The sequence below is a fragment of the Myxocyprinus asiaticus genome, chromosome 41 (genome assembly GCF_019703515.2).
Source record: "Myxocyprinus asiaticus isolate MX2 ecotype Aquarium Trade chromosome 41, UBuf_Myxa_2, whole genome shotgun sequence".
In the NCBI taxonomy this organism is placed as follows: domain Eukaryota; kingdom Metazoa; phylum Chordata; class Actinopteri; order Cypriniformes; family Catostomidae; genus Myxocyprinus; species Myxocyprinus asiaticus.
Window position 1 is genome coordinate 11426353 of NC_059384.1, and position 24581 is coordinate 11450933.

Here is a 24581-nt window from a genome sequence, read left to right on the forward strand (position 1 = left end):
CATGATGACACAGTTAAGTTATGGTAAGTAGACTTCTCAGGATGATGAAGGATCAGCAAGGTGAGTATCAATGTAATATTGTTAACAGAACTTTGGAGGAAGAGTCAGGTTAGAGAAACTTGGTTAAAATAAACAAACAACAAGGTAAATCTTCAAGCTTAGATCAATTTCATTACATAAACACTGCATGGGAGCAGCGTGGTCAGACTATAGTCCTTAGTGAGAATTGACAGTGAACTGAAGTGAAAGTGACTTATTTAAGCAGTCCTTGATGAGTGAGCTGATTGTGTGCAGGTGTGGCGAATTAGAAAGCAGGAGAAGAGGAGAGGAACACTGAGGGAGGTGGAGAGCCCAAGGGAGGCGTGACAATAAGTAAATGATCCATATTTACATTAGAATGTACGTAAAGTATGTATTCATGTGTGTGTGTGTGTGTGTGTGCGCGCGTGCATGTATGTTTGTGGAAGGTGTTTTGCTGTGCGTTGGTCAGGTCTTGCTTGAACCACACAAGCAAGACAAACACACACACATTCAGACACAAATTTGTTGCCATTGATGTCTATCATTTTTATACTGAGCTAATAATATTGTGACAAACAATATTGTGTTTTTGTGTTTGTGTGTGTGTGTGTGTGTGTGGGTGTTGGTGTTTGTTGGTGGGTGGGTGGGGGTAGGTGTGTGGGTGTGTGTGGGTCCAGTTTTGCTTAAATCACACAAACACATTTGTTTCCATTTAACTTCATTATTTTTACATTGAATTAATAATTTGTCACATATTGTTTATTTGTGTTTTTTGTGTGTGTTTACTGTGTGTGTGCATGTGTGTGAGTGTGCATTCATGCGTTCTTGTGGATGGGTGGGTGTGTATGCCCCCCTCCCCACACACACAAACACATTTGTTCCTATCATTGTGAAACAAATGATACTAGTTTTTATTATTTTCAAACAGTTGTAATCTTTGGTGATATTTTTATTTTGACACTGCCATACAGTTTTAAAATACAAGTTTTTTGGCATTGTACAGCTTTCTTGTAAGTCTTTAAATGAACTGGGTCAAATTTACCCGTAACAACGGTGTTCAGCACAGCCCTCAAGCGCAGTGTACAGTGGTGTGAAAAAGTGTTTGCCCCCTTCCTGATTTCTTATTTTTTTGCATGTTTGTCACACTTAAATGTTTCAGATCATCAAACAAGTTTAAATATTAGTCAAAGATAACACAAGTAAACACAAAATGCAGTTTTTAAATGAAGGTTGTTATTATTAAGGGAAAACAAAATCCAAACCTACATGGCCCTGTGTGAAAAAGTGATTGCCCCCTAAACCTAATAACTGGTTGGGCCACCCTTAGCAGCAACAACTGCAATCAAGCGTTTGCGATAACTTGCAATGAGTCTTTTACAGCGCTGTGGAGGAATTTTGGCCCACTCATCTTTGCAGAATTGTTGTAATTCAGCCACATTGGAGGGTTTTCGAGCATGAACTGCCTTTTTAAGGTCATGCCACAGCATCTCAATAGGATTCAGGTCAGGACTTTGACTAGGCCACTCCAAAGTCTTCATTTTGTTTTTCTTCAGCCATTCAGAGGTGGACTTGGTGGTGTGTTTTGGATCATTGTCCTGCTGCAGAACCCAAGTTCGCTTCAGCTTGAGGTCACGAACAGATGGCCGGACATTCTCCTTCAGGATTTTTTGGTAGACAGCAGAATTCACGGTTCCATTTATCACAGCAAGTCTTCCAGGTCCTGAAGCAGCAAAACAGCCCCAGACCATCACACTACCACCACCATATTTTACTGTTGGTATGATGTTCTTTTTCTGAAATGCGGTGTTACTTTTACGCCAGATGTAATGGGACATACACCTTCCAAAAAGTTCAACTTTTGTCTCGTCAGTCCACAGAGTATTTTCCCAAAAGTCTTGGGGATCATCAAGATGTTTTCTGGCAAAAATGAGACGAGCCTTAATGTTCTTTTTGCTCAGCAGTGGTTTTCGTCTTGGAACTCTGCCATGCAGGCCATTTTTGCCCAGTCTCTTTCTTATGGTGGAGTCATGAACACTGACCTTAACTGAGGCAAGTGAGGCCTGCAGTTCTTTGGATGTTGTTGTGGGGAATTTTGTGACCTCTTGGATGAGTCGTCGCTGTGCTCTTGGGGTAATTTTGGTCGATTGGCCACTCCTGGGAAGGTTCACCACTGTTCCATGTTTTTGCCATTTGTGGATAATGGCTCTCACTGTGGTTCTCTGGAGTCCCAAAGCTTTAGAAATGGCTTTATAACCTTTTCCAGACTGATAGATCTCAATTACTTTCTTTCTCATTTGTTCCTGAATTTCTTTGGATCTCGGCATGATGTCTAGCTTTTGAAGATCTTTTGGTCTACTTCTCTTTGTCAGGCAGGTCCTATTTAAGTGATTTCTTGATTGAGAACAGGTGTGGCAGAAATCAGGCCTGGGTGTGGCTAGAGAAATTGAACTCAGGTGTGATAAACCACAGATAAGTTATGTTTTAACAGGTGGGGCAAACACTTTTTCACACAGGGCCATGTAGGTTTGGATTTTGTTTTCCCTTAATAATAACAACCTTCATTTAAAAACTGCATTTTGTGTTTACTTGTGTTATCTTTGACTAATATTTAAACTTATTTGATGATCTGAAACTTTTAAGTGTGACAAACATGCAAAAAAATAAGAAATCAGGAAGGGGGCAAACACTTTTTCACACCACTGTATATGGATGTCAGTAGAGTCATAACTTCTAAAGCTGGAGTCCAAGACAGTTTGTTTCACATCACTCGAGTCAACACAAAGGATGGAGATGATCTGAAAACTCGAATGAGGATATTTAAAAAAAAATACTGGCATACAGTGCTGGGATTTTCTCATTAAAAATGATTCTGGAGATGAGTGGCAGGGATTTGACATAACAGTGACCTCTTCTGGTTGTCCCAGGGCCAGTGTGACACATTATAAATCAACTTTGCATGACATTACATATGTTATGCATTAAATTCAAATTAAAAAATTATAGGTTAGCCAGACTGATATAAACACAACTTGATCCAGTTGTTGTGATTGAGATCTGTCTATATACAAAGGAAATTATTATTTTATTATTTTATGATGTTTGAATAAATGCATTTCAATAGAAATGAGTGTTTTAGTGAATGTCATTGCACAGGAAACAAGAGGAAATTCAGTAATGTGGAAAAATTAATAGTAGATATTAATCTTTCAAACTCAGACCATCATCTGCACTGGAGAATTTTACAAAGTTAAAGTCTGACATGTAGTTCATCATCATTTATGGATTCTGTTTTACGTATGCTTTTACGTTCTCTCAAGCACTCCTGCTTTTTGTCCCAAAAATACACTTTGTTTGAGCTGTATATATTAAAATAAAATCCAGAAAGATTTATCCATCTATGAAGATTTAACAATTGAACTAAAAAATGATGCAAGAACGCAGGTCTATCATTTTCCTAAAGTCTGAGTGCTCAGAGTGTACACTCAACAGAGTGTAGATTAATGCATGCACTGGCAGGATAATGCCTGTACTGATCCAGGAGGACCTGTCATTTTCAAGACGGTCTGCCCTGACAGGAATCTGACATTTAATAATAGACTGGTAGTCAGATGAACAAATGAAAATGCTTATTTTGCCATGTACACTGAGATAGTCTGGAACTCCTAATTAATATATATTAATAATATGTATAATTATTTAGGAACCCAAAAAGGTGGGTGGCTGAACTTGAATCTGTCTGGTTGGGAACTTATGCATTGGCTTTTATATGCAGAGGTATCTTAAAACAAGAAGGCATTTCATCATAGTCATTAGTTCTGTTTCTACTTGAAAGGGTAAAACTGAAGCCAGATGAGAAATGCTATACCCAGGTGTATATAAACACGCCAGGGTGTGAATGGTTCTTGTAAAAGCATAGAATCATTTACAACTTCCATGTCATCTCACTGTCTCACTTTGTGTCCCACCTGAAGTACAGAGCAAAAGGAACTGAGAATGAGTGCCAAAAAATGCAACTTCTGTTGGCTGCATCCACTGGATAGTAATACATTTATCTCTAAAAGGTTTCAACAATAAAAATTAGTCTTTGCATGTAACAAAATACGACTTGCAAAGTGATGATTACCCAGGGAATAGAAACATTTTGTCTTCTGAGCGTTCTCATTCTTGGCTAACTGTTTCTTGCAATAAGGACATATCAAGCAGACATTACCAGAATAATCTTTGCCACATGGCAAACATTTTGTCAAAACTTGAAATGTGTTTAGACTTAACAATATTTTGTTGTGATACTAAAGTTAGGAAAAATGTAAGCACACTCAGATCCAAATGCATTTTGCAACACATTTGGATTCAAGGCGATCCAGTCCTCATAAGGTTTGCTTGTATGGTAAAAATAGCTGAATACTTTTTCAAGGCAATTATCCAGTTCTTTCTCTCAAATCACTGCCCAACTCCTCATCTCATTCTGTTATGACATACTTTTGTAAATAAAGGAATTTAAATCGTTCTATTCATGTTGGGTAATGAAATATTCGTGCTTGACAGCTGTACATTGCTGTACACAGGGAGAGAATGAGAGTTAAATTTTAAACAACCTACTGTACTATTCCACCTGACACAGAACATGTGACATGAAGCAATAATTACTTATGTATTTCTTCTTTGTTTGGTTGTTACAGACTTTTCTTTTATACCATACGATCAAGCCAATTCCTTATACTGTTTAACACTGAACTCACTGGTGCGGTTTGTGTTTTTCTGCTGTTGCCTCCACATTTAAATAGTGTCAATCTATATACGTCAGTTTATCGCCATCTGCTGGAAAAGCGGCTGATAACAAACAAACAAATAAATAAATAAATAAAAACTTGTTCACCTCAAAAATAGGTTAAGAAATAATTTAATTTATTTTCAATTTCAGAGTACTTTATTGGCATTGTTGTTTTTGCATACAACATTGCCAAAGCATCAATACACACAACAAAAGCTAACAACAACATAAACAACAACAACAACAAGAACAACAATTATAATATTAATAATTTAATATTAATTACGAGAAACCATAAAAATTAAAGGTGCCAGTAGTGGTAATAATAATAATAATTCTTTTTTTTTTTTTTTTTTTTTTTTTTTTACTCACTCCAGTGTAAATGTTAGGTTACACAATGTGCTTATTTGTGACCTTTCAGAACAATACAATAATAGTGAGGATTTATGATTAAATATTAGGGTACAATGGGGCTAAAGGCCCCCTGGGATAAAATGCACTTTTTATTTTATTTTCTCCCAAAACACTAAACAGCAACAAAAACAGTTATTTCCTTAACACCTGTTTGTCACTATACACCGCAAAAATAATGCTGATCCATGAAGTTTGATTTTGAGGTAATTTGATTTAATATTTAATTACTTGTTGCAAATGTATGTAGCTAACGAGAATCCCTAAAATTATCACATTTATTATTTGACAAAATATTTATTTATCATTTTGAGTTTTGTTCAAGGTAATTAAATCAAAAGTGTTTTAAGAACTGTCCAAGAAGTGAAAGGATAGTATTTGAGGTAAAAAAAATTAAAAAAATAAAATAAAATAAAAAGCCCCCCTGTTGCAAGGGATAAAGGCCCCCTTAAAACATTATGTTTTTCTTAAAGATGCATTCAGTAATTTTTTTCAAAAGTTGAACTCCTAAAGACATGAATTGTAATTTTGCAACATATGTACTGTAGGACATCATGAGCAGTCACATTAAAATGAAGACTCCAGTCATATCAGTAACCTTATAAAAGCTGTTTTATTCTACATGGAGAGGGTCCGCACATGGGGGCTGCCATGTCAGAATCACATGACCAGCTGAATACTACTCACGTAATCTCCGTAAGCATCCTGTTATTTGACACTTTTTCTCATTGATTAAAATAATCATGGCTGACTGTGAATACTGCATTTCTACAATGACATCTGAAACTGAAAACAATTGATTTTAAATGATGCAGCATCCAAGCCACTAGGTGTCAGTGTAAATCCAAGATGACACAAAGACAAAAGTTATTGAATGCAGCTTTAAGTTGGTCGAGTAGATTTATTTATTTATTTATTTATTTTTTATTGATTGTTTTTTTTATTTTTTACAAAAAATGATCAAAGTAATTTCACATTGACTGATCCAATCAAATGTTTATAGAATACTTGAGATGTTATGAAATGCCAAATGTGATTGGATTGAAATGAACAGAAAATGTTAACCCTTTTCTGAAGTGGTTATTTTGAATAAGCATTATCTTAATTTGTTATTCAAAAAAGCACCTTGCTGTTTCAAAAGTATTTGCCTAAGTTGACCCATTTTGCCATATAACTATTGTCTCAATATTTACTCTATATCACTATAACCCGGCGGGGGGCCTTTTAACCCTAGTGTTTACCCAAGTGTGGGGTAAAAGGCTCCCTCACCACTAAGAATTTGAATTATACAAATATACGTTATTATTTATTTTCACACAAATTATGTTGCTCCATCAGTATTTAGTAAAAATAAATTTATTTTCTTCAATCTTGATACACTTTGTGACCAGAAAAAAAGCGAATTTTCCTTAAGATGTGCCTTTAACCCCGTTTGTACCCTATTACACAACATATTGCATCTATAATAAAGAGGAAAATAAACTATCAATAATAAAAAATAAAAAAATAAATAAGGTTATAAATTGATAATAAATGTTCAGATATAACAGAGTAATTACTAAAAGTGGAATTTTACTTGAAATTGTTTCATCTATGAGTGAAAAGAAAAAAATATATATATCATAAATTATAGTGAGGCTGTGAAAAAAAGATTCTAGGTGAGACGTGCGAATCAAAGCGTGCAACTCCAGAAACTGTCACTAGAGTTCTCTATCAGCTTGCATATGTGTATAGGTGCAGTGTGTGAGCGCCCCCTCCGAACGCTTAACTGAGGCCGGGCTCTTCCAACCAACCATCATTCTGACATTTAACTCCGGAAACACAAATGTAAGCAGCGCTGCGTTACATCCTAAAGTGAGACTAAACGGCGAGGCGTTTAATCAGCTGTCGGACAGCGGTAAGTAGACGCACAAACCGGGTCGATTTGATGACATTCGTAGCAAAGAGAGAAAAAAAAAAGAAAAAAAAATCAACAACAACAAAAAAAATCCACTTCCAACTGGATGGTTTTGTCTAGAAGCGAGGGAGGGATATCAACATGGCGTCCATGTAGCTCACCAGCAAGAATGTCTAGGCACCGATGAAGGGGTTTCCCTCCATTTGCAATTGAATCGGGTTATTATTGGTGGATCCTTGCGTTTTGATTAGATGAAACGGTGTGGACAGGTGTAAAAAAAAAAAACACACACACAACAGCTGGCGTGTTTACGCCGCCCTCGTGTTTATAGTTTTATGACTCGTAGACACACGTTTGTTGTTTATTTTTGGCACTGTGGCCGACAGCGCGAAATGGGTTTGATTGATATCACTAATAAGACAGACAGCTGTCAAAAACATCATGCTTTCAGAAGTAACATTGGCATGAATCTGTTAGTAAAGGTAATCTGTCATAAATGCTTTTTGTTCCGATCCGCACGTAGGCTACTGTACATTCCAGCACTCGGGTTTTGATCACATGGGCGGCTTGTGGATACAGTATCCGTCTACAAGGGTTGTAAAAATTACCGTGCAATAGTTTTAAAAACGTTAGAATGTAACTTTTGTTCATACTGTTACAGTTGTTACAATGTTGTCCTGGTAGCATTCGATCGGGAAGCCTTCGGTTCCCATCCTTTCTGCGGATTGCGCAATTAAGTGAACATATAGTTTTGCCCCTTTTTTTTTCTCCTCACGAATTTTATTATAATGTTCTTCTGCTTCTTTCCAGACATCATATTAAAAAAAAAACAAAAAAACAATTATGCTCATTGAAATAAAAACAGCAAACTGACAACGTAAAGTCGTAAAATGTTCCATAAAAGTGCACTGGAAAAAAAAAATAAAAAAAATAAAGTCAAGTAAATAAAACAGAAAAGTACTTTCTACACTGAGTAAGTTAGTTCAAGCGCGAACTTGCAAATATTAAGTAAATTCTACATTTGTACTCAATTCCTAATGCTCTAGCTTATATGTAAATATTATTTGTTTGTTTGGAATCTTTTCAATGCGTAATCATGTACCAATCCTAAACTAGTAAACTTTGTCATATTTATTTGCTAATTTGAGTAAACATTACTTATATGAAATAAGTAAATTTTACTTAACTTTTCTAAGGTGGTGTTCCCAGCATGCACAGGGCTTGAATTATTGATGAATGTGCATGATTTTACTGTTTGCAAGTTTATTGACACCATTTTTATTGTTGATTTTGTTGTTACATTTAGGAACTTCTTGTTTTGTGAAGTCAGAATTTTATTTTCTATTCAAAATTACCCTTTCATGATAAAAAAATAAATAAAAAATAATCGGTTGATTGTTACCGTCATCGTGTTTTGTGCACCAGGTGTACACGTCTGCATGCGCAACTCTGTGCATTGTTTCTGTAGCCATAAAAGCAAGGTGATGTTGTCTAATAGACTACATAGCATGAATTAAGCTTCCCTGTGAAAGGTTTCTGTGTGTCATGTGGTACATGACTAAGTTTGTTAAAAAAGTATTGAAATGTTAGTACACTTTTAAAAGCATTCAGTGCTACATTGCTTAAGTAAAATGTACAAACAAATAGTGAGTAAAATTTACTTGAAACAATATTACAAGCAAATTTACTTGAGAATGTCTAATTAAAGCCACCAAGAATTGTCTGTAGACTTTACTTGAAATTATGGTCTGTTAAATTTACTAGCAATCTCTGCTGTCTTTTTTATACTTTCATTGGATAGTTTAGAAAAGCCCATCGCCATTTGAAAATGCCCACAGATTGAGAAACACCCATTATTGTACCGCAGAGACCTATACTTCCAACACACTCTCACGGCGAATTCGTCAGGATTCGTACGACCTTTCTAAATTTGGCTTATTCGAATGATATCGTGCGACTGCACTTGTTTGAATCCCTACGAGTTTCATTACAGCCAATGATGTCGCTGGACAACGTTTCCATCTAATACGTGACAATTACTTGCTTCTGTCACACAAAACAGCTTCCTATCATGTTTACACACTCTACTGATTGGTTAAATTTAAATAAGGGGTTTGGGTAAGGGCATAATATTAATAAGTATGTCATTAACGCCTCGTGCGTGGAACTCATGCTGCCGCATTACACATCCGGGAATTTGCACGTGATGAAGTCGTACGAGTTTATGCGAACAACATCGTGCGAGACCATACGACATAGCCAACTCGTAAATTATGTACAACTTTTCATGAGATCGGGTTGTATACTTCTTTCTGCTTGGAAATGGTTTCCTAGGTTTTTTCAGTAAAATTACTTTTGCTTATTGAAATAAAAACAGCTAACAGGTTTCACAATGTGAATACAAGTTGCATAAGGTTATAAGTGGCAAATCGCAGTTACAGTAAGGCACTTATATTGGAAGTGAAGGGGGTCAGTCCATAAACATTAAAATATACACTGTTTTAAAAGTATAGTCACACAACATGAACATTTTATGTGTTAACATGATTTTACTTTGATAAAATCGCTTGCGAACCATATTTGTGTAGAGTTAAAAACAATATTACAACTTTGTTGTCATGACAGCGTATAGCGGTAAACCATGTAATTCCGGTAAACGATTTTTATCACACTAAAATCATGGTAAAATGTCTTGTGGCTATACCTTTGAAAGTTTGTATTTTACTGTTTATGGACTGGCCCCATTCACCTTCATTGTAAGTGCTTTACTGTAATTGCGATATTTGCTTTTTGCTACATAAACGGTGGAGTCAATTGTTTTTTGATGGTAATCAACATTAAGCAAATGTTGTTGATTGAGCTTAACTTGTATTGAAACTAGAACATTCATTTAATGTTTTTAAAATCAAAAACAGTTATTTTTGCTTTTTAATTAGTAAGTGTTTGTTGTTGTTTTCTTATTCTCTGAAACTCATTAGAATCTACCTTTAATCAGATGGTTTCCTACTGAAATCTGTAAGAACCATCTGGCAGTATAATGTAGAAGCAGTAACAGTTAGCGCAACAGCAATTAATGTGACATTCTGTTTTGTCTGTTCTTCATGCCACGTAGAGCCTGAAAATACCGCAGACTATTGCAGATACAGAGTTAATGCTGATGAAGGTTTTAGCTTAAATAGGTGTAAATCTGTGCAATTCTGTAATGTTGAGATGTGCTAGATTAGTTTTTTCATTCTTGTCCAAGGTATTAAATAAACTACTAATAAATCCCACAACAATTTCTGCTCTTGGTTGAAGCATGGTGAGCGGTAAGAACATTTTATTGTGCTATAAACAGAACAGAGAGTTGATTGTGCGTATAGAGAGGTGCACATCATATACAAGACACTGTTGAATGCTCCAAAACTAACAGAGTAACTGTGGAAATCAACAATCATATAAAAATGGTCTGCTTGTCATGAAGTGATGAACAATAACTTTTTCCTGGGAACAACACTGTCTGACAGATGACAGTTGTCAACTAATTTTGTATTTTTGTGTATCCATTTTGGTGAAAACAAAGGCTTGTTAAATGAAGTATGTTATTGTAGGATTAGTCTGGTTTTGGTGTGGATGATTTTATTACGGTGTATTACGCTTTTGCTCCATTTAGCAAAAGGTTAAAAGGATGCAGTATCTTCACATTTTGTAGTGCTGTCGATTTAACTGTTAATTTAGTGTGATTAATTATATAAAAAATAATGCGTTAAATTAACGCAATTATTTAAGCCCCCTGACCGGTATTTTAATTCCATAATAAAAGTACGTTTCCAACCATCGGAGCAATTTGTGCACGAATTACACTTTGTGTTTTAATGCAGTAAGCAGGCCCCAACAAATATGCATATCTGAAATACATATATGTATATATATATATATATATATATATATATATATATATATATATATATATATATATATATATATATATATTACATTTATAGTACTGTGCAAAAGTCTTAGGCACATAAGATGTTTCACAAAAGCATTTGCCTTAAAGTGTACCTATTATTGTTTTTCAAATATTACCTTTCATGTAGTGTGTTATATAGCTGTTTGTGAATGTAAAAAAGTCTGCAAAGTTTCAAAAATCAAAGTGCACGACAAATGGAGTTATTGGCTGTGTCTCGTTTCGAAGGCTGCATGCTAGGTAGGACGCGTCCTTTGAAGGCTGCTTTATACTGTGTGTCCTCCTTTAAACAAGCCTCGTTTAAACGAGACGGCCTTCGTAGGACAAACGGAAGGTAACATGGTTGCTTTGACAGCACGCCACTCTTTAACAAGCGTGAGCGCTTTGAGTGAGAAGGGAACAAAGTCCCTCTGGAAAGGAATGTATGAGATACATTTTAGGAGAGTTATAATGATTTAAAGAGAAAAGAAAATAGATTTTACAGGTGTACTTTTAGTCTAATAGTTTATTTTAATTATATTTTAATATAATTATACATTATATACTCTGCACCCTTCTACTGAGGTACTTCAGCTTGGGAATTAACATTCCTTGCATTTGAACATCATATTTACGGGCAAATTGGCGTCATTTTTTAGACATTTCCATTGAAGCAAAGAATTGTGGGTTGTGAGTGCCCACGACGGATACACCTCATGCATCCTCCGAATTCCTGTGAAAGAAGGTCACATTCGAAGTGTCCTACTCGCTTTTCTGAAACGAGACAGCCTCTGACTGTATGCAGCTGACAAATGCGACCTCTGGAGGTCTTCCAAACGAGACACAAAAGAAAGAACCGATTTTGAACACCCAAAACGAGTCGTTAGTAATTCCAGACTTACTTCCTGTACTAACCTGTGTAATTTGGTAACAAAAAACCCACCTCTGGTCTTCTTTGACTGCTCACGAACAACTTTGACCCACCCTCAAACACTACACTAAGCGGTAGACCAATCACAACAGACTGGGACATCTGACCAATCAGAGCAGAGTAGGCTCTGTGGAGTAGAGTTTAGAATTAATCCTTTAGAATGGATCATAGAACGAAACGTTTTTGACACTGGGGAAAAAAGGTAATGCTGCAATTTAAATTATGTGCAAATTAAAGTGTTTTTTGACCTTGGATGCATGTAAATCTATTGTATGAAACCATTAAAACAAAATTAGGCACGTTTAAAAACCATAATAGGTGCTCTTTAAGATTGTTATTTATATCTTCAGCTTTAGTGTGTCAATAGGAAATATAAATGTTAGACTCCCAAACATTACTTTTGCAAATAGAAAAGATTAGAATTGAAGAACAGGGAGCCCTGCAACAGATGTCATGGCCCCCACAAATCCCCCCACTAAACATCGTGTCTGTCTGAGATTGCATATAGAGACAGAAGCAATTGAGACAGAAGATAGAAGAACTGTGGCAAATTCTCCAAGAAGCTTGGAACATCCTATCTGCCAACAACCAAGAAAAACTGTGTCCAGGTGTACCTAGGAGAATTGGTGCTGTTTTAAAGGCAAAGGTGATCACACCGAATATTGATTTAACTTTTTTATGTTTACTGGACTTTGTATGACATTAAGTGATAAATGAAAACTAATTATTTCATTATTTTTGAAGACATCCTCACTATGCAACATTTTTCACAAGTGCCTAAAACTTTTGCACAGTACTGTATATATTAGGGCTGGGCGATATATAAAATATTAACAATATAATGGAGATAATTTTGCTGACGATGTAAAATTGACCAGTATCGTCAATATCGTGATGATTTTAATGTGCTTTTATTTGGCCATTAAGTTTCATAAAGAGCGCATCAATAGACTAATTTCACGATCCTTCAGGGCTGCACAATTAAAATAACATCAAAGTGGCAAGTTGGTCATATGTGATTATTAATCCACAAAAGGCTGTGATTTAAATACAGAGAAACGGTCTGTGTGTGATTCAGAACAAACCGTTGACGCGCTGATCTGTGGGCTATAGCATTGTGGCGCTCTCAGATCAGTTCATGTGCATTGTGAAATCAAAATAATGCAGGTTCAAGCAAGGCCGTAACTAGAGCCCGACCGATATGGGATTTTTGAGACTGATACCGATTTTAGAGAGGGAAAATTCAGATTACCGATATGGTGGCCGATATATTTAATTTTTGAGCTGGAATGAAAACAGACCTTTTTATGCAAAGGTCTCAGAAGGCTGATTTCTTAAATAATTTTTATCAAAGAATATTTGACATTATTATTATACATTGCCAACAAATTCTAGAAATGAACACTGAGAAAATAAAGAATAAATAAAAATACAATAAATAGCTTAATAAACATCAGTACTGTATGTTTAGTATCAGTCAAATGCTGACCATTAAAATAAAGAATAAATAAAAATAAAATAAATAGCTAAATATACATCAGTACTGTATGTTTAGTATTAGTCAAATGCTGACCATTAAAGTAAAGAATAAATAAAAATAAAATAAATATCTAAATAAACATCAGTATTACTGTTTAGGATCAGTCAAATGCTGACTATATTAATACTGCCGAGTCAAGATAAACAGATAAGCAGCGCTGTTGCACCGTATTCTGCTATACAAGTTCAGGGGAAACTTTCAACGGTGGAAAACCAGACTTTTAAATATTACATTTTATAAATGCAGCGACTGGAATTGTTTGGTTGAAGGGGTACCAAACTGTGAATCCTGAACAAAACAGTTTGGTGAATACATGTTTACACGTTAGCTTCCACTCAGCTGACAACAATAGCCTAGTTTCCATCCACTTTTCGTGCTATTTTGTTATCGACAAAGTGAAAATGCATAAATTTTTTTTGCAAAATTTGCTGTCTTCTGCCTGTTTCCATTCAAATGGCCTTTTATTGATAAAAATGGTGTGCGTGATGACATCATGCTTATAAAAACACTTTGTTGCATAAGTTTTGGTTTATCGCAAAAGAAATCTGCCCTGAAGCCGTTTTCATACAGAAATATGTGTTTATCGCTAGTTCGCCTCTCAGATGTCCCTAATTTTTTTCTTCCGAAGTTTTGGTAAAATGGGGAGAGTATTGAGACGATTCATTGAAATTAACCAGCTAACTGTCAGTTTAATTTCACAAATAAATGCAATCAGAAGATGAGTAATTGCAATCAAAAGGGAGCTGTTGCCCTTCTGATAGGACTATAATATTGGTCCTGATGTTGTGTCTATCACAGGTTGCCACCGGTTCTGACCTGAAAGTGAATCGTCTTGGCCCTGTTCAAGCTGGCAACCTGCACCAAGTAGTGGGGGAAATTTTCGGTCTTAGTATAAGGACCATCCATCGATGTGTATATGCTTTGTGCACAGCAGTTAAAGAAAAATTGATGCGATGTAATATCAGGGATTACATATGATACATTTCTGATATTCAGTAGGCTATTTTGAACAATCATCTAATCTAAAGCATCGCCATCACAACTGCATTATGTCCTGCATATTTGTCCAGCAACTTTTAACGACCAACTGAACTCGATTAACATCTAAAAGAAATTTTAGCATCATAATGCAATTTACATTTTCTGAAGAAGCTCAGCAAATGCGATCCGAGGTAAAGAGGGTTAGATTTATAATATTTAAGTGTTTAAATGTTCAAAAGCTCGTTTTCTGAACGTGAACTCAGCATTGGACAAATAGTTCTGATAGTTTATAGTCTTGAAGTGTAGAAAATGACATTCAGCCGACTTTATTCGTCTGCAGAACAGGGTACGGCTAATTTAAGTTTGTGTAAAGAAAAGGCATATATAGGTCTAAAAAAAATTTTTTTTGATAATTTTTTTTTTTTTTTACATTTAATGCGTTTTTTGTTTGGTAATTTATTTAATTTAATACAGGGAATTTTGCCAGCATTTTTTTCAAAAGTAAGCTAAACAATAATTTTATAGAATTGGGCTGTTAGTGTTCCAAAAAAGCACACTGATGCTTTTCTCTTAGTATTGTGTATTTATTTTTAATTTAAAACATCTTTGTGTATAGAAATTATATGTTTTTTGTATTGTGGGCTAATTCCATGACTGACATCTGTTATTTTGAATGGTGTGTAAAAGCAACTTTTTAATCGTCTACCGCGATTAAATTAATCGCAAAGAGTGGCCATTCATTTGTTCTCCGTGCACTTGTCAATGTGCATGTCTTGATACGAGATATTTGTGTTGGCACTTCTGGAAGTGTCATGTTTGCAGTGATCGGATCATTATGCCATTCAGATCAATCCATAAACATATAAATTGGCTTTTATGGATGTATACCTTGTCGTCATGATTAACACAGGCAAACGATTGAGGTAAATTCTGTCATGTGACATTACATTTTTGCATTAATGCCAATTTTCTCGACAAAAAGTGTTTCCAAACCAGTTTTTCGTGACATTTGATGTATCGACATAGAGTTTATGCGCTAAAGTTAAATGGAAAAATATTATGTCGATACTTGAGAAATTTTAGCGATAATTTGCGTTTCCATCAGCTTTATTTTGATGCGCTAAAACTTTTTTCGCAAAAAGTCCTTGGATGGAAAGTAGTTAATGAAAGTAACTACGTGACTAGCTAGTTAGCTATAAGCTCGTTGTCACGGAGAGTAAAAGACGGACGTTGTTTATTTTACTTTCCAGCATTGTGTCTCACCAACTACGTAACAACATAGCATGAAATCAGCACTCATCAGACACAATCCACCACCGCACTGTTGTCTGCTGAGCTGCAAAAAGATGCTCTCTTACCTTTCAATCTGTTACATTACTGACTGCACTGAAAAACTATAGCTGGCTAACAGCAAACAGACATGAGTGACATGGTTGTCAGGGACAAGGTTAATGTTATATTAGTTATATTGAAAAGGGAAAATGATGGGGACATTTTTTATTAAGTTTCCAATATGTATTTCACAAACTAGTTAACTTACCGAGACAGTGCTTAACTCCGCCCTGTCTGCAGAGACACCGTCAGCTCAGAGTCAGCTTTGTAGACAGTGGAGTCGGAGCGCACTCTGCTGGACAAACTACGCTATGAGACCAATTCTAAAGCATTGTTTTCTGCGTTATATTTTCTGAAAAAAAGTTTTCATATCGGTGCGCTTACGGTAAAATATAGGCCGATACGATATATTGGTGAAAGGCTAATATCGGACGTTGAGGGAGAGGTTGTGCTCCTGACACCAGCGTGTTAGAGTGTGCACCTCCTCTCTGTAGGCTGTTTCGTCATTGTCAGTGATCAGACCTACCACCGTCGTATCATCAGCAAACTTAATGATGGCATTGGAGCCATGTGTTGCCACACAGTCATGTGTGTACAGGGAATACAGGAGTGGGCTAAGAACACAGCCCTGCGGGGCTCCAGTGTTGAGGGTCAGTGATGAGGAGATGTTGCTGCCTATTCTAACCACCTGGCATCTGCTTGACAGGAAGTCCAGGATCCAGCTGCACAGCGAGCTGTTTAAGCCCAGAGCCCGGAGTTTCTCATCAAGCTTGGAGGGCACTATGGTGTTGAATGCTGAGCTGTAGTCTACAAACAGCATTCTCACATAAGTGTCCCTTTTTTCCAGGTGGGAGAGAGCAGTGTATATTGTAGATGCAATGGCATCATCAGTGGAGCGGTTGTTGCAGTAAGCAAACTGCAATGGGTCCAATGATGGAGGCAGCACAGAGCAGATGTAATCTCTGATTAGTCTCTCAAAGCATTTGCTGATGATGGGGGTCAGAGCAACAGGACGCCAGTCATTTAAGCAAGTGATTTTGGATTGCTTTAGTACAGGCACAATGGTGGACGTTTTAAAGCATGTGGGGACTACAGACAAAGAGGTCCATTAAAAACACCAGTGGATGCTTCCTGTTTCAGTTTCTGCCTGTAAGCCGGCAGAAGCAGAATGGAAGAGTGGTCCGATTTGCCAAATGGTGGGAGGGGGAGGGATTTGTAGCCATCCCGGAAGAGAGAGTAGCAATGGTCCAAAACCCGGTCCCCTCGTGTGTTAAAACTGGTGTGTTGATGGTATTTTGGTGCAACTGATTTAAAATTGGCTTTGTTAAAGTCCCCGGTCACAATGAACATGGCCTCAGGGTGCGCGGTTTCCTGCTTGCTTATAATCCCGTACAGTTCCTTGAGAGCCCGGTCTGTGTCGGCTTGTGGGGGAATGTACACAGATGTGATAATGACCGCTGTGAATTCCCTCGGAAGCCAGAATGGTTGACACAGAAGCATGAGAAATTCCAGATCAGGAGAGCAGAAAGACTTGATAGAATGTACATTCCTCCGATCACACCAGGATTTGTTGATCGTAAAACATACACCACCACCTCTGCTTTTACCTGAGAGGTCTTTCGCTCTGTCCGCTCGGTGCACGGAGAACCCCGCGGGTTCGATGGCTGAGTCTGGAATCTCTGCAGACATCCAAGTTTCTGTAAGGCAGATAATGCAGCAGTTTCTCATTGGAAAGAGATCCGCGCTCTCAGCTCGCAGAGCTTGTTGTCCAGAGACTGAACATTTGCCAGTAGAATACTTGGTAGCGGGGGTCGATTTGTGTGACGTCTTACTCTGATGAGAACGCTGGCTCTGTTTCCCCTTTTCCTTCTGCGTTTTCACAGCCGGGTAGCCCAGACATAGGGCTCCGCTGGCGTGTTTGTAAACAGCGGGTCGGCATTGAGGAATTTGAAGTCCGGTTTACGGTGTGTAATTGCAGAACCAATGTCCAAAAGTGTTTGTCTGTTGTAGACAATAAGGCAGACAACATCCAAGACAAAAAAACATAAGAATTGTTAATTCTTGTTGTTTCGGAGTTCGCAACACAGCAGCCATACTCGGCGCCATCTTGAGGCTTGAAATGCGATAAAGGCCCAAAATTGTATAATTTTTGGTTTTAAAAGAAACATGTATTTTTAAAGTTCACACAGTACAAGACAAACAATGTGTCTGCATTGCTAGCAATTTGCCTGTTTCAGTCATCTTTTCTTTCTTTTTTGTGCTGTCTCAAAGAAAAGATGAATATAATTTGAATTTCTTTTCATCATTGATGTATCTGTAAAATGACATGACTGTGTCAGCTTGCTAGCAAAAAGAAAATGCACAAAATTATTTACTTCCCTCATCGTTTTTTCCTCCCAGTAGAATATTAGCTCAGTAGTTTCTTCAAGAATCCTAACGCTGCTCTTTTCCATACAAAAACAGTTCATATTGTCCTCCGCTGTCTAGGTCCAAAGAGAATTTTTTAATTTTTTTAAATACCGTAAAAGTAGTCCATACAATACATAGCTCTTGTATGGCCCCAGAACGCTTGGAATATAGTGCACTTGTCATATGGACTACTGTTATGATGTCTTTACTGAACCTTTAATAGTGCTTTATCGTATTTGTCCTTTTTGAAGCTTGACAGCTCCTGCTCACTATAAACTGTTATTCTATGGAATAGAGCTGCTTAAAATATATCTATTTTTATGTTCCAAGAAAAAACCCAGCATATGGGTTTTGAACAGCATAAGGGTGAGTAAATGAGTGAGTAAAAGTACATTTTCCATTTTTAGGTGAACTCCTTTAACTGGTGGCTCATTTTTGAGCACAAACCTGACAAGACATACTCAAAATAAAATTGTCTCTTTAAAAGTAGACTCTTAGGAGATTCAAAATTCAAAATTAATTAAAGACATAAATTATTTAGAAAGTCTTAAATTGATTTTAAATTATTACCTAATAATATTTGCATTAAAAAGATATGACCTGTCCATACCAAAACCTGAAGCACAATTGAAGTCACAGGTCTTACCATGTTCTAGTTCTGATCTGGGTGATCACTCTACTTTGTGTTTTTTTTTTTTGTTTTGTATAGATAATTTTCTTAGACGTCAAAGTCAAGAGAATTATCTAAAAAGCTACTTCAAAAGCCTGCTAGATAACCACATTCATTCAATCCCTTTACAGTATACACACATTTGAGCTTTGTCTTAAGTCTAATTTGCTGAAAACTGCTCCGTTAATGTTTTCACATTCACAGTTATGAATGACATACAAATCACGTACTGTACATGACATTTTAAATTCAAAATGGTGAATTTCGCCAAATGGTGAATAGTTTGCACCCTTGGAAATGAATGTCGATCGGTACAACATTTCAATATAAAACAGTGGTCAAATATGCCATGTTTAGTTAGATACATCTCACATGACACTAACACTCTTAACCTGAACTGTTTGCTGATGCATGATGCTTGAATAATCCACGTGATTCCCTCTTAGTGTCTTAAACTTGAGTCCCGCCTTCATCGATTTGATTGGCTATCTCAAATGACATTGACGAGCAGTGTTAGACTACTGAGTGCGGTAAAAATGTAACTTTTTTTAAACCATTATGCTATTCCTGCACAACTTAATGACAATTAGACAGCGGTGCATAATGAACTGCAGCAGAACAGCAACTAGGATATCAGTTATCGGGGGGACAATCTGGCCATATCTGATTATTTTGATCCCCTCAAAGTAGATTGTGGTTATGGCCCTGGGTTCAAGCATTTGCGGAATTCCAAACATTAGTAACAGTTACAAGTATTTATACAAATCTACAAACGCGGCACAGAATAACAGAAAAGGAGGAGATTACAGCATTTCAGGAAATGCAGAACATTGTAAACTGTCAAATACACATTGCCTTTTCTATGTCAAAATAAAAGCTGAAGTAAATACAGTAGCATTTTCAGTGTCAAAATAAAAGCCCCCAGGTGAAGATGAAGTAAGCAAGACAGAAATATATTACTTTTGTGTAACGCAAATCTAATAATCAGAATAATAATGAGAATTCAGTATTATATTATAATAATCAACCTGACGTGTCCCACAGTAATAATTTAGTATTATGCAATGTTCAACAGGGGTTTCAAAAAGTCTCTTAGACAATGATCTCCTGTGATTTGACTATGCTCAGATTACGAGAAAACAGTTTTTGCAAATTGCAACTACAAAATCCACACTTAAACCAAGGCAAAACGCAGTACTTTCAAGGCATTTTTCTCAGTTGTAGCGTTTTTCCACAACCAGTGTCAGAAATGAACTTTTCCATTAGGTGGCAATATTTGCCCCCTGGAATTGATTTACAGGGGCCTTTTTTTTTTTTTTTTTTTTTCTTTTTCTAACATAATAAAATGACTCTGTAATACTTTTTATGTCAAATACTCAATTTAATCAATTAATTCAGTTTGAATAATGGGAATCAACATCAGCTAATATTTGTAGGGCTGGGTATTGGCATTGATTTCCCAATTTAATTCAATTCAGTTAGATTCCAATTTGGATTTGATTTAATATCAATTAATTTGGGAATATTTAAATTACAGTGTCAACAGGCATGTTTCAATAATTACATATTGCCTAATCTCTGACCTGCATAATGTGCATTGTGACTGAAACACATACCGGGATCACTTTTTTTCTCATTCGCATATTTCCAAAAATGTTGGCTACTAGTTAACATATAATGCAACAGCCTAGATAAGTAGATGACAGTATTTCTCTGTATTTTGAATGAGGAGCTTTTTAAACAAAACATTTTATCAAGTCCTTCATGCCAATTTAATAAAACAAGGCAAAAATAAATATTTCACACATTGTTTAGTCCGAGAGATGATTCACACAGTAAAAGTGGTTAATGTTCTGTATAAGTATTGTATTATTATAATAATAAAGTTTTAGTGAACCTTAGGGTTATTTAACATATCCAGAATAATTAACATATAGCATTATTATTAAGTAAATTATAACATTTGGTTATATTACAATTTTATGATTTCTCATACTTGATTAACTTACTAAATGTATAGCAATTTCATACAGATTGCAGCTTAAGTGAGATGGGCCGACGAGCAGGGAAATATAGCACATGGAGCGAAAGTGTTACTAAGGCAGTTTGTTTTCAGTGAGAGGAGCGAACGGTCAAGGAATTTAGTGCGGGGGCATGACACTGAGCTGATGCCGAGCGAGAGAAGCGAAGTGCTCATCTATGTGCTTCAATGGTGCGATGATCCTCCACTGACTTGGCAACATCTGCACGATGGACTGTGCACTACAAATAATGTAAAGTGGAAATTCAAATGAAGATCGCAATGTATGTATTTGTAACTAAATTACATGATACATGATGACATTTTTTGCCCCCTTATTTTGAATTTTGGTGGCATTTTTGCCCCCATTCCCTGGTAATATCCGACCCTGTCCACAACAATGATGGTACAAATGTTCAGATAATGCACTCAGAGAAGTGGTGTGTAATTTGATGCTCTCGCTGGCAAGACTATTTGCATTTTGCTGCTTGATGTGCAAGCACCTAAGCTTTACAGCCTGTGGTTTGTTTATTATGGGTAGCATGAGTTGTAGTTCAAGCGTTTGTTCTTGTTTCAGAAACCTTGAGTTTATAGCAGGTGTCTTCATTCGTTACAGGTTGGATCTGGCCACAATGTCACGGGTGTTGAAGAAGAGGCAAGCGGACCCCAAAGTGGTTCAGTATGTCTGGTCAGCCATCGAAGTCATTCGCAATCAGAAACAGATCGCAAATATGGACAGAATCTCAAAGTAAACAGTGTTTTTACCCCCCAACTTTATACTAACTGGATCATGGATTAGACGCTATATTAGATATGTTTTCAGTATGATGACTGTATTTACAGTGCCGTTCAAGAGTCCACATGCGTAAATACTTCTATTTTGCATGATTCTAATTTTATTTGCAAATTATATTATTGGCGTAACAATTTGATCATTGGTCAAATTTGGTTAACATGGTCAATGTCACAAATTTGTCCATTTGATAGGTCACCTAGAAATGGTGAAGAATCTTAAATATTTCTTATTCATTTAACATGTTAACTTTTCTTTGGTTTTACATTTTTTGAAATCCTAAAACTTTGTTTACTGCCAGCTTTAAATTAGATTTTGAATCCTAGATTGTCACTGTGGACTCAGACTTTTGAACCCAGTGGTAATTTAAGTTGCATAAGTAAGATATTCTTGTGACATGGCTTTGCTGTGTGTTTTGATACAGATATTTAAGTCGTGTGTATGGAATGCACCCTAAAGACACAGCCAGGCAGTTGGTCTTAGCAGTGAAAGACGGGCTGGTGGTTGAGACGCTCACAGTGGGCTGCAAGGGCTCCAAGGCTGGGATCGAGCAGGAGGGATACTGGCTACCAGGAGACGAGATGGTGAGACATAAACCAGAGCATGTTTACTTTAAACAAAACATACTTTTATTCATGTACTTCCTGAATGAAAAATGTTAAGGGTAAACATGACCTATATTTCTTATTTTTGTCATGCCAAATGCCAAGACATGCCAAATAGCAGGAATTATTCAATTACAAATCCATTAAATGAAATCATACGTTCAAACTTTTATGTTGCCGGCATCAACCTTCATATTACCATGTAAATATGTTGGCTTAACATGGACATCTGTGTTTGGAATGAAACACTAGCTAATTACTGAATACTAAGCATACTATTTAAAGTAGTAAGTGAAACAGTAAGCAATATTTCACAATAAACGTTTCAAACATTAGGATGCTACAGTATCACATGACTTTGTGCAATATCCAATGAACCACCTCTTTAGATCATTATTAGGGCATGTTTTCTTGGTTAAGTTTATAAGAAAAAAGGTCACATTGGTCATATTAGGTGTCTTTAACTACTACAGTGCTGTGAAAAAGTATTTGCTCTGATGTTTTTATATTTTTGTGTATTTATCATACTAAATTGTTTAAGATCTTCAAATGAGGTATAACATAAGACAAAGGGAACATGAGTAAACACAAAATACAATTTTCAAAGTTATCCAACTATATCACCCATTTGAAAAACGAACTGCCCCCTTAAACTTAATAGCTGGTTGTGCCACCTTTAGCAGCAACAACTGCAACCAAACACTTCTGATAACTGGAGATCAGTCTTTCACAACACTGTGGTGGAATTTTGGCACACTCTTCTTTGCAGAACTGCTTTAGTTCAGCCACTTAGAGGGTTTTGAACTGCCCGTTTAAGGTCCTGCCACAGCATCTCAATCAGGTTCAAGTCAGGACTTTGACTAGGCCACGCCAAAACTTTAATTTTAGCTTTTTTTGAGCCATTCAGAGGTGGACTTACTCCTATACTTTGGATCGTTGTCTTGCTGCATAATCCAGTTGCGCTTGAGCTTCAACTCACGCACTGATAACCGGACGTTCTCCTTTAGGGTTTTCTGGTAGAGAGCAGAATTCATGTTTCCCTCAATTATTGCAAGTCGCCCTGACCCTGAAGCAGCAAAGCATCCTCACACCATCACACTGCCACCACCATTCTTGACCGTAGGTATGATGTTCTTTTTGTGGAATTCTGCAATTGATTTATGCCAGATGTAACGGGACCTCTGTCTTCCAAACAGTTCCACTTTTGTCTCATCAGCTTTGAGGATCATCAAGGTGTGTTTTGGCAAAATTCAGACATGCCTTAATGCTCTTCTGGGTTAGCAGTGGTTTTCGCCTTGCCACTCTTCCATGGATGGCATTTTTGGCCAGTGTCTTTCTGATGAACATTGTGACATTTATTGATGAGAGAGAGGCCTGCAGTTCCTTGGATGTTGTCCTAGGCTTTTTTGTGACTTCCTGGATGAGTTGTTGCTGTGCTCTTGGAGGAATTTTGGAAGGTCGGCCACTTCTGGGAAGGTTCACTACTGTGCCAAGTTTTCTCCATTTGGAGATAATGGCTCTCACTGTGGTTCTTTGGAGTCCCAGAATGAAATAGCTTTGTAACCCTTTCCAGACTGATGTATTTCAATCACCATTTCTGGAAATTCTTTCGACCTTGGCAAACTGGGTGAGACCTTTTGGACAACTTCATGCTGCTGAAAAAGTTCTATTTAGGTGTTGATTTGATTGAACAGTGCTGGCAGTAATCAGGCCTGGGTGTGTCTAGTCCTGCTGAACCCCATTATGAATGCAGTTTTAATAGATTTGGGAATTTAGTAACTAAGGGGGCAAATACTTTTTCACACAGGCCCAGTTAGTATTGGATAACTTTTTTGCTTCATTAAATAACATTATCATTTAAAAACTGTATTTTGTGTTTACTCAGATTGCCTTTGTTTTATGTTAGATTTTGTTTGATGTTTTGAAAATATATAGTATGAGAGATACACAAAAACAAAAGAAATCCGGATGGGAGAAAATACTTTTTTCAGAACACTGTATGTACTAACATTAAAATACAGACAATGCAATGAATTTACTATGTTTTTCTGCAAAGTTCTCACAAGATTCACATTTGCTGCTACTGAGGTTGAGGTACAGGTAGGTTTAGGAGTAGGGTTAGGGTTTAGGGGTAAGGATTGGGTTAAGGTTAGTTTGACGGTTAGAGGTAAGGCTAACAGTGTAACTACAAATGTAATTAAATGCAGGTACTTTAAAATGTAAATACAATGCAGCAACACGTATGTACAAAGTGAGTACATAGTAGTTAAAG

The 24581-nt window shown here is 36.5% G+C and overlaps 1 protein-coding gene across 6 annotated transcripts in view; it reads left to right on the plus strand.

Annotated features, from left to right (window-relative positions):
• The first annotated feature begins 294 nt into the window (after nucleotides 1–294).
• Nucleotides 295–24581, plus strand: part of LOC127431618 (zinc finger MYND domain-containing protein 11-like) — a 44738-nt gene continuing 20451 nt past the window's right edge. For 2 of the 6 annotated variants that reach the window (XM_051682135.1, XM_051682139.1), the window contains exons 1-2: nucleotides 21528–21659; nucleotides 22129–22288. In XM_051682135.1, the coding sequence (XP_051538095.1) occupies nucleotides 21544–21659; nucleotides 22129–22288 (276 nt within the window). In that variant the 5' untranslated portion in view covers nucleotides 21528–21543. The other 4 variants (XM_051682138.1, XM_051682140.1, XM_051682136.1 and 1 more) reach the window with 4 other exon arrangements.